The 10,736-nt window shown below is 50.3% G+C and overlaps 1 protein-coding gene across 1 annotated transcript; it reads left to right on the top strand.

Annotated features, from left to right (window-relative positions):
• The first annotated feature begins 178 nt into the window (after positions 1–178).
• Positions 179–10,417, top strand: LOC102373685. Its single transcript, XM_025192262.1, has 10 exons — positions 179–192; positions 1,890–1,974; positions 3,726–3,835; positions 4,202–4,309; positions 5,164–5,274; positions 5,819–5,920; positions 6,298–6,348; positions 7,381–7,476; positions 8,911–9,005; positions 10,180–10,417. Exons 1-10 carry the CDS (start codon positions 187–189, stop codon positions 10,415–10,417), a joined length of 1,002 nt encoding a protein of 333 aa, XP_025048047.1. The 5' UTR covers positions 179–186.
• The last annotated feature ends 319 nt before the right edge of the window (positions 10,418–10,736 follow it).

Below are 10,736 nucleotides of genomic sequence, written 5' to 3'. Positions count from 1 at the left end.
CTACACTGGCTTCCCATAGAGTATCTGATCCCACCAGATGGTGCTCAGCCCTCTCCACTGCAAGCACTGCTCCCCCCACCTCATCATCCACTGGACCACCCTCCCATGAGGTCACAATGGGGCTGTGGTCTCCATGGACATGCGTGTACACACAGAGACCATTCCGGGCTCTGTTCAGGAGCAGTGATGGAGGTGAGAGGAGGCTGTGGCTGTGTCTGGGGCAGTGGTGTGGAGCACTTGGCTCATAGCCCTTGGTGGGGTCAATTCAGTGTGGAAAGTCTGCAAAGGGTGTCTCCGAGACCTGGTGGGAGGGACTTCTGGGAGTCTGGGGGTTTCTCAGCCATGGTGGAAGAGGGCAAGATCAACAAATTCTCCTTTAATTTTCCTAGGGTGGTGATGGTGGTGGTGGTATGGGTGAGACTTGCGTTACAGAGGGAGAGAGGGACTTGCGCTTGTATAGGGAACACTGCGGGAAGCCTGAGGGATGGCCAGGAAGAGGGATGGGGGAGGTTGGGTGAGTCTGAGAAAGGACACCAAAGGAGAAGCAAGAGGTGGGATGTCATGGCAAGTGAGAAGGAGATTGTGCTGAAGTGAGGGAACCTGAGAGAGCTGCAGTCATGAGGCTAACTCAGGGCTTGGCACATTTCTCTTCCTCTGAGTTCAGAGTCAGCCACGGAGGGGGCACCCTAGCATTTGGTGATGGCTGTCATAGCCAAGTGGGAAAGGAGGTCTCATTTCTGTTTCGGAAATGCTGAGAGCTGACTGTTAGGGGAGAATGGGTAGGAGCGCTTCATATGATGCTGTTGCCATGGATGCAGCATTCCAAAGACCCCTGGCATCCCAGGGCACTCACTCCCATCCCTGCCAGGCCAGGCCCTAGATCAGCTCAGGTCCTGCTTGGCTTTCCAGTTCTTTCCATCTGGGCAGTTTTGGTGCTTGTCCCCATTTGCTCCATGCTTGTAACATGGCTGGACCACGAGACACCTCAGAGGCCAAAGCCTCCTGGCATTCAGCCTGGGGGCTCCTGCAGGCCTGCATGCTGCTAATCCTGACCTGTGGAGACCAAAACGAGACTGAAAGAGAGCTGCAGCAAGGCTCCCAAGGCCAGCCCAGTACTCCCCGAGCTGAGGCAGTCTGCTGGTTTCTGTCCTGTAGAGCTGGGACAAGGGCCCCCTCTCACGCCTCACTCCTTAGAAGTCAGTGGATGGCAAAGATTTCTGGTCATGCCAGAAACTGGACTTAGTGTTTGAAAGTGAAAACACAATCCCTGATTCATGAAAGGCTCCAGCCTGGGAGATCATTGGCAAAGTGTTTGGAATCTCCTTAGCAATGGGCTGGCTGGTTTGATCATGATGGCAAAAATGCATCTGTAGTTCTTACATGGACAGCAGGCCTGACTTACTCCCACTGAAGTCAAGCCCAGCCCCTGTTGTGGCTTCAGTGGAACAGGTGTGATCGCAGACTCTTATCTTATCAAATACCCATTGACTGAGTGAGCACTACAGAGAGCAGCAGTGGAATGGACTAAAACATAGCACCATTCCAGCAGCAATAAAGCTTGTGAGATACATCAATAAGGGGGAGCTAACATCTCTGGACATCAGTGCCCCAGGTGTGCTGCACTGAACAATGCTGAGATCAGGGCTGTGAAGCTTCCCTCTTCAGGGGTGGGAGGGAACTGGCCAAAGAAACATGCAGGTTGAGACAATGTCCAGTTGCTGGGTTTTAGTGCTCAGGACCTGCTGCCTCCATTCATTTAAAATGTGCCGCTATTAGCCCCGTTGATGAGTTTCCAAATCTAGCAGAGAAGTTACTTTGAAACATTCTGGGAAGATGTGACTGGCACACTTGGTTCTTGTGGTTTAGCTTTTCACATGTTTCTACCCTAGATATCAAATGGTTTAACCATGCTCGGCTACGTGAAAACCCTCATGCTGAATTGTTTCCTGTGGTTCCTGTGGTGCTTCACTAGAGGTATTGTGTATTTCTTGGCATGTCTAGACTCAGTCGCAGGTACAGACCCTGCTGCCAGCATCCCCCTGACAACCAAAGTCCACATTCCAGCTGTGGGGCCGCGTTGTCCAGTCCTGATTCCTCAGACATTACCATAGAGGAGCTTCAGTGCCCCATTTCCCAGAACCTCACCACAGCCAGAAGAGTTAAGAGTCAACTCTCATTAACTCTTCCAGAGGTACAGGAGGGCTGGGCAAAAACAAGGGAACCAATGACTTAGCTGCCCTTTTACCATGCAGTAGTCTCCCTGTCAGGTGACTCCACATCAGCCTCTATCAGGTGTTCACACATTGTCCCTAGCTGACTGCTGGCACAGAGACCCCCTCCATATCATCAACTAACAGTAGGAGTGTGTGTGTAGTCTGGTGTGATGACATTTCCCTGTACTACATTTCACTCAGGAATCTGTACTGTTAGTCCTATGCCAATACTTTGGTATTTCATCCCAGTCCAGTGGATAAAGGCAGTGGGAAGGCTTTACAGTGACAGTGGAATTGGCAACAGGACAGACACACACACTGCTGATAATCTCATACAGGACCTATACTCCGAGCACAGATGGGCTCTCCAATCCAGCACACCAGCTAGTCACTGGCCTCTGCTCAACCGTCAGCCCCAGGGGCTTTGCCTTTCAACACAGCCAGACTGGAGTGCTGCCCGTGGTGGGGCTGGGTGATCTGGGAGTTCTGGGCTGGGAGCCAGGGCAATTCTGCAGCTGCTGAGACATAGGGGGTCAAAGACTTCTCTCCCTGACTGTTTGTCCAGCTCCAGTGCTTGGAAAGTTGAATTCTCCTGACAACTTTGGGGCTGGCTCCAGGTGTTTTCCCTCTCCAGCATGGCACACATGGCTATCTTCCTCCTCCCTGCAGTACATCTATTGCTGTGGAGGCTTGATATTAGAGAACTTTGGGAGCATCACCAACTCTAAAAGAAAGCTCAAGGAAATCCATGGCTGGTTTTAGGGCCACAGAGCCAGATGCTGTAGGGGTGGAGCTGAGGCACGTGGGGCAGGACATGCTGTGTTTTGTGTTTTGTGCTACAAGAGCCCTAGTGGTGTTGGTAGGCATGTATCAGTGAAGCAAGGCTATGGTGTGTGTGCTTTGGACTTCCTCAACACTAGCCCATCCCTCCCTACTCACTTCTCCAGCCCTGGGAGCAGTTCCCCAGGCCAGTCCTGTCTTCATGTTGCCTTGATACTGCTTTTGTAGATGGCCTGTGGCAGGAACTAAGCTGTTGTATAACAGGTCACTTTAAGGCAGCCATGCTCAACCAGGATCCCATGGCACCCTGGGGTGCCTTGAGATGCTTTCAAAGGTGCTGCATACACTATTAGCACTGTGAGGTGTGCAATCATTGACAAGATAACCCCAGGCTGTCTGAGTTCTTTGCAACATGAGAGTGGCTCTTTATTCCTCCATAGTCAAAAAACAAGTGAAAGCTAAGAATTAGCGTTTTCCTAGCTGGTACCCTGAGTCCAATGAGGGGTGCTACATGTCTAAAACCATTGTAAACCACTGCTGGAGGGAGTTGATTAGCAGCCCTAGTCAAGTATTTCCTGCCCTCTGTTGCAGTGACTCCATGTTGCTTTGGGTCAGGTTTTGAATGTGTAAGCAAGCACATGAAAGAGCCAGTGTATGCAAATCCATTCTCAGTAAGAAGCAGGACTTTGAGGAGGAAATGATTTGCTAATGCACCCATCTCTTTCCTTCCAGGAGGTGTATCACGCACCTGTCGGCCTCCCCGTCTCCGCTCCAAAAACCGCCGTGTTGTGCATCAGAAGCCCCCACGGACCACTCAGCTTGCCCACAGCCCGTTCCCCTATGTGAGTACAGGCTTACCCTGGGCTTTCATTGAATCTTCATGTGGGGCCCCACTCACTGTTACCAGTTGTGTAACTACAGCAGGGTGAGCTGGGCACCATCCCCAGGTGTTGACTTAGAGGGGATGTCAGAAGCCTCCCACAGAGCTTTACCACTTCACCCCCAAAGCCTGCATTCCCAGCCCCATTCTCTGGTATTTGACTGCCCCAAGCCTGCTCTTCAACACACAGCAAACTCTTTCTCCCTCCTGCCACTCTGGTACTCCTTAACACAGGACTCCTTCCTGCACTTGACAGCATCCCTGTCCAGGGCACTGGGACTGCTAACTATGCCTCTGACTATTGCCTGGTCCCTGCATTTTATTGTAGATGACAGATAAAGTCTCCAGACTTGAAAATCACCAGCTTCCCAAGTCGCCACCTGCTTTTGGGCTCCCTTGGGCACGCCCAGGAAAGCTGCAGCCTCCGCCCTGCCAGGTAAGAGAGGACAAAATAGCGGGCAACAGGCAGGCAACAGGCCAGTCACTGCAAGTGTAAAAGGGCTCCAGCTGTGACTTGCAGGTGCTCAGTATCTCTGACAACCAAGTGCAGCACTCGCCTCAACTCAACCCACCCTTTCTGCCCTGGGATCGAGTCCCCAAGCTTCTGCTTTGTCTGGATGCCAGCTCTGGGGAAAGCAAGGAAGACTTGTCATCAGCCTCCTGTGCACACATGCCGATGGGCATGGAAACCAGCCCCCCACAGCCTCTTCCCATCAGCCTCATTTGCCACCTCCTTGTTTCTTTTGACAGCCTTCATCTCCTTCCAGCTGTCGAAGGCTTCTGCCGCAACATCCCCATCCTCTAACAGGCCATCTCCTCTTCCTCAAGAGGCCTCCACTCCCACACCTGCCTTGCCACCCCACACTATTACCACTTGGAGAAGGGAGATTTGTGGGTTTGGGATCAGCTGAAAGTGGGCATCCCACACTGGCCTCTAGGGCCTGGGCTCATGGCTGTTGGCTGTGGGCATGGCCTGTGTGCTCACAGCAGAGATGCAGGGTAGCACAGCTCTTTACCATATGTATTTCTCTTGGTAGCTACACACAAGGCTTCAGGTTCAATCTTCCAGCATGAGTAATAACATGGAATAGTGCCTTGCTGTGGGAAGAACGGCTCTGAAAGCTGCCAGTAGCTGGAGAGCAAGACCAAGCCACATGCAAGTTTACAGTGCTTGGGCCTCTCATTTCCTGAGTAGAACAAGGACACTCACTCAGCCCTGACACCTGGGTTGCAACTTCCCTATTGCTTTGTGTACTTTTGCTAAAGCTCTGTCCATGTGTCTTATTGCAGACCATTTTTGACACCTTCCCTGACAGAAGACCCCTTAAAAGAATCTGGTACCCAGGCCTTGGAGGCACAGCCATGGGTTTTCCTACCCAAAAGCCATCCTTTCCTCTGCGGGTAAGAGAGCCTTGGAGCCCTGGAGCCCAACACCCCTCACAGAATCACCACTAACCTACTGCAGGGAGCAGCAACATCCTGCTTGTGGGCTAGGTGCAGCCTGGGAGTCACTTGATCCAGCTGATGGAGCCAGAGGGCTTTGCCTGTGCCACCACCAGTTTCTTCTGCCTGGCTGTTGCATAGATGCAGCTTCCAGCTGATGGGGATGTGTGCTAGGGCTGGGCCATTTCCAGCTACACCTGCACTATAGGGCAGGGATGCAAATATGCTTCTTAGAACAAGACATGATGAATGCTTCCTCACACTGGTTCCCTCCCCCCCAGTGCCCACTTTAAAGCAATTACCAGGCAGACTTGGCCATAGCCATAAATACTTTTTCAAAGCCAAGCCTTAAAGAGAAGAACAAGGACTGGTGTCAGTACACCGTTCTATGTCCTTTCCTGTTTCATCTCTTGAAACAGCCAGGTGGTGGCACATGATTGGGCTGCCTGGGGACTCCCAGGAGTGCCAATTACTAAAAGTAAGGCCATGTTTGATTTTTCAGGCAACAGTGAAAGTCAAGAAAAGTGCACCCAGCTTCCAGGGATGCCAGAGTGTGAGAGCTCGAGAGATCCTCCACTTGCTGGAGAATTCCAGCCCTCCACTGGTAAATGGCTGCTTCAGTCTTACAGTTCACTAGGGGAAGGGAATAAAATTCTAAACTGGCTTGGGTTGTGGGAAACCGCCTTGCCCAGTGTGAGCATTTCATTGTTACTGCAACAGCCACAGACATATGGGATGTTCAGAGGGTTACATCTCCAGGATCTTTGCCATCAGCTACTGGGCTAACTTCTTTGGGGTTGGATATTCCACAGCCTTTCATGTGCAGCTCACTCACCTCTCAGGTGTCTCTGGGGGGAAGGTACCTCTGACTGAAGACTGGAACAGGAAAAGCCAACACAGAATACTTCTGAACACACCTTGGTTTTGCCTGGAAACTGTAGGGTGAAGATACCTTTCTTCTGACTACCTCTTCTTTTCCAGGTTTCCGAGATAGAGTTCCACCTCTCCGTCTTTGTGGAGAAAATGAAAAGGGTAAGCTTCTTTGTTAGCTCCACATGTACCACTGGAAATACACAGTCCATGGTGGTTCTCTCAAGCCTCAAGACTTCCATCAAGCCTCTGACCAGTTGGGGCTCTTCATGTATTGGAATAATGTTGGGAGCTGGGTTGTTATGCTGGGAGGGCAGATGAGGCCTCTTGGCAAAGCAGGAAGAACATAAATGAATCCAGGATCTTTTAAAAACATGTGAATTTTTCTTGGGACATGAGAGAGAGAAAGAGAGAGAGAGAAATCAGACATGGCAACTGCTGGTTGTGCTGCTTCATGGGCACAAATACAGCCCTGATGAGGGTGCAGAGCCTGTTTACAAGAGACCCATGGCTGTTTCGGTTCTTTCATTAACATGACACAGGCGCCTCAAGGCCATGATGGAGAGCAGGGCCCTGATGTGCTTGGTGCTGCACAAAGCCCTTGTGAGAGACATCTGCTGTTCCAGAGAGGTGACAGGATGGTCAGACTGGGTAGAAGGGAAGTGTCCAGGTCTCCACTGCTGCAGGTGGAGAAGAGCAGCACAAGGAGATGCAGTGACTGTGCAAGCTCTGCCTCGCACAGGGAGTCTGCTGCAGAGCTGGGAATGGAGCCATGTCTACCGTACGCCAGCCTGGTGCTCTCAATCTCTGACTCCTGCCTGTAGGTCAGCTAGCAGCAAGCCCTAGTGCTGCACATAGGTTAGCAGAAGAAGCTCGATAGAGGAGCTGGTGAGTAGGGTCCTCTAATTCCTGGCTTTCTATAAGATGAATCAGAAAATAGTCCCACAGAGTATTTACCAAGCAGCACAGACTGTTATGGAGCTAAGAGGCTAACAGGAAGCTCCGACTCTCCCCAGTTGCTGAGCTCTTGCCTTCAGACAGTGATGGTCCCTTTCTTGGCCCCAGCAGCATTGTACTTGTTCAGGAAATTGCTTATTTCCTGGCACTTTCCTCCCTTCTCTTGAAACAGCCAGGGTGTCTGGAAGGCACAAGGATTCCAGACCTGGGCAGCTAACACCATGCTAAACTTTCCAGGCCCTGTGGAGAGATTTGGAAGACCCTGCTTCACCACCTGGTGTGATAGCTCCTGATGTACAGGAGCTCACAAAGGAGACCACAGCATCTGCAGCAGTGAGTATTGTCACTGGGGTCACAGTAGCCCTTGGAGACTCTGGACAAGATCAGTGCTCAGCTGGGCTCAGCACAAACCCATCCCTGCCCAATACACCTTACGCTCTGAACAGGTGAAGGAGAGATGAGCATTTCCATTTCACAAATGGGAAAGAGAGGGGGATTAAATAACTTGGCCAAGGAAACTGTGACAGTGTCAGGATTAAACTAAGACCTCCTGAGCCCAGTCACAGGACCTGTTCACATGTGCAATTAATGTGACTGAATAATTATTGTTCCTGGGTATGCCATTTGCATGTGCGCCTGGGATCACGTGATATTGAGCTGGGGTAGTGTGGCCCCAGCTGGCAGGGGGTTGGTATTGCCAACAATATATTAGAATTAGTAGGAAAGTCACTGTCTTTCACCCAAAGGGTTATGCTGAGATTCTGGCTGTGTCCCACCTCCAGCTCTGCCCCTGGCCTGCTGTGAGCTGGGTGAGTTGCTGCCCTGTTTGATGCTTCAGTCAGTTCCCCTGTCTATGGAATGGAGACAGTGAGTTTTACTCACCTTTACAAAGCCTGCTGATTCTTGAGATGTAATTGCTGCGGCCATTAAAGATGTTGGGGCTGTTTTCACAAGGCCTGGGGCTCTTACCCCTGTGATCTGGCCATATTCCAGTATAGATTACTCTTTGCCATCTGAAATTCCCCTGGGACTGTGATCTAGGATGGGAATGTTCTTGTCTTGCTAACATCATTATAATGGCTGGAGTTATTATTCCCCTCCCTCCCCAGCTGGAAGCATTTCCATGGTGGGTGACACAAGTCTCTTCCATGATATATTTAAACTTCAGTGACATTTCTCAGATTGCCACACAGCATTTGGTGCAGTGACTGGCACTGGCTTGGTTTTATTTTAACATTGAAGTTGTTGCAATATGCAACACATTCTCCCCATGTGGTTTCTGGGTTGCAGATATTTTTGTTTGGTTGAACTCCTTCTGCAAGGCTCCCTGGCCATAACTCATGGAGGAGAGTACCAGCTGGGTTGACTTGAGCTCCCCATCTTGTGTGGAGCCTTCCAGAGGAGAAGGTTGCTGTATGCAGCCATAGTGTGTGTGTAACAAGGGCTCAGTCTCCTCCACCCAGGAGGTTGGTAGCATGTCTGGGAATCTGCAGAGTCAGAGACATGAATGTCCCTGCTCTTTCCCATTTGGGCCTTGGTATCCTCTTTACTCAGGGGATGTTGTAATGGCCAAAGTTACATTTACAGGGCCAGATCCCTCGCTAGTGTAAATCAGCGTAGCATTGCTGACCGTTGACTTAAGAGAAGTTGGCTGAGTTTCCATCAGCTGGTGACTTGGACTCTCACTCATGGCAGATCTCACCAGAGGGGAACAGAAACACTTAGTAAACCAGTACTTAACCTAGCCCTGGCTTCTTCTTCCTGCAGGTGATCAAAGATCTGAAAGGCTCCAAGGACAGCTCCTACCGAACTCTACCATCCTCCCCCAACAGCACTGGCTCTCGCAGGTCGAGCACATGCAGGTACATACAGTGTGGCTGCTAGGGAGCTTGGCACAATGGACAAGCCAGACTCTAGTCAGGACATAGCAGGGCTGGTTCTGAGTGAGCACGCTGAGGACCTGGGCAAAGGGGACTCTGCTTTTAGCAAAAGGCTATGTATTCTAGTTCTCAAGGTTGTAGCTAAAGAGACATTCATTGTCACATGTCTAGAAGGTCTGGGCACAGCATGCAGGGCACAGGCTGTGGAGATGCAGCTGCTATTCCTAGCACCAGCCTGAGCAACCTTAGGCAAATCGCTGAATTTCTCTGTGCCTCAACTAACTCCTCTGGTAAATGAGGATCATGATGTTTTGAGCTGAGCAGTCTACAAGTGCTGAATGACTATAAACCTTAAAGTGTTTGAATTCTCAGCTGGGACCTCAGCAGCATAGAAGAACTGGCCTCCATGTAGATCTCCAGGCACAGGAAGAAAAAGGCCCATTTCTAAATGTGCCCAAGAATATATGGGAGCAGATGCTAATTAATCATTAGAGCATTGTGCTGAGGATTAACAACAGATCCATATTTATGGCATGGGGCTTAATCTTCCATCAATAATCAATGCCTTTCATGCACATCCCAAAGGAGATGCATTGTAGGTCACTCCAAAAGAGAGACACTGTAGAAATCTTAAGAATCCTCAGAGAGGGTTTTCTGAAATGCATTGGGATCAAATAATATGGTTAAGAAGTGAATTGACCCTCCCTGTATCCCTTCTGGTTCCTGCTCCTCTTCTGCCTTGTGGAGTATGTATGTGACCCATCAACACCACTGGAGAGTACCTAGGGTTGGAGGCAGGATAAATGCCCCTATGAGAAGCTATAGAGCAGTAATTTTTTTTTCACATCTGTCAGCAGCGTTTAACTTGAACTGAATTCAGGTTGGGTCATGGTTTGCCTAAAACAGGTCAGGTCAGTTTGTGGGTAAGAAGTTGTTTCTAATGCAGGTTATGAGTTTGGGTCCAGTTGTATAATACTGGTAGCAGGTTGGAAGTGGGCATTTTAAACCAATCCTGCAGAGGTCTCTGGCTCATTCCTTCTCCCAACTATCTCCCTGCACTGCCACCCCTCGGCAGCGTTAACAGTACAAAAGATGGCACCTTTTGGCCCAGCAGGTCTCAAACATGCTCACCAAGTTCCATCTATTGCTTCCGCAGTCTGACACAGTTGGTAAGTGCCAACACCTGCTTGTCCAGCATCACCTCTGATCACTCCAGCTTCATCTCCCAGAATGCCATGTACTCTAAGCTGCCTTCTCCGATGCCTTCTGATATCACCAGTCAGGTAAGGGTGGGAATGGGGGCAGCAAATGGCCTTAAGACGGTGCTCTTGACAGTCCGAGATGTGGTGTTTGAGCTCATAATCCACCGAGTGAACATCCTCCACATTCTGTAGACCCAGGCTGAAAAGCAAGGAGAAAGCCATGGCTCACGGGAGCCATGGCATATACCACGTGATTATGCCTTTCAGAACAGCAGTGTGGCTCTGGGGATAAAGCATGACTAAACAGAAACTCTAGGTTTCTGCTGATGCTGTCAATTTGCCACGTAACCATGGGCAGGCAGCATCTCTGTTCTACCACCTCACTTCCCCAGCTGTGAAATGGGGAAAAATGAACCCCTTAGTTTAGTTGGCCACAGTGAGGAGGACTTTGTGAAGTGCATCTGAACAAGGTAGGCATGTGGCTGTAATTCAGTGTTACCAGCCTCCATTC

Source organism: Alligator sinensis, unplaced genomic scaffold (genome assembly GCF_000455745.1).
Source record: "Alligator sinensis unplaced genomic scaffold, ASM45574v1 scaffold662_3, whole genome shotgun sequence".
NCBI lineage: Eukaryota > Metazoa > Chordata > Crocodylia > Alligatoridae > Alligator > Alligator sinensis.
The sequence above is the reverse complement of the archived record's forward strand: the minus strand, read 5'-3'. Positions and strand labels throughout refer to the sequence as shown.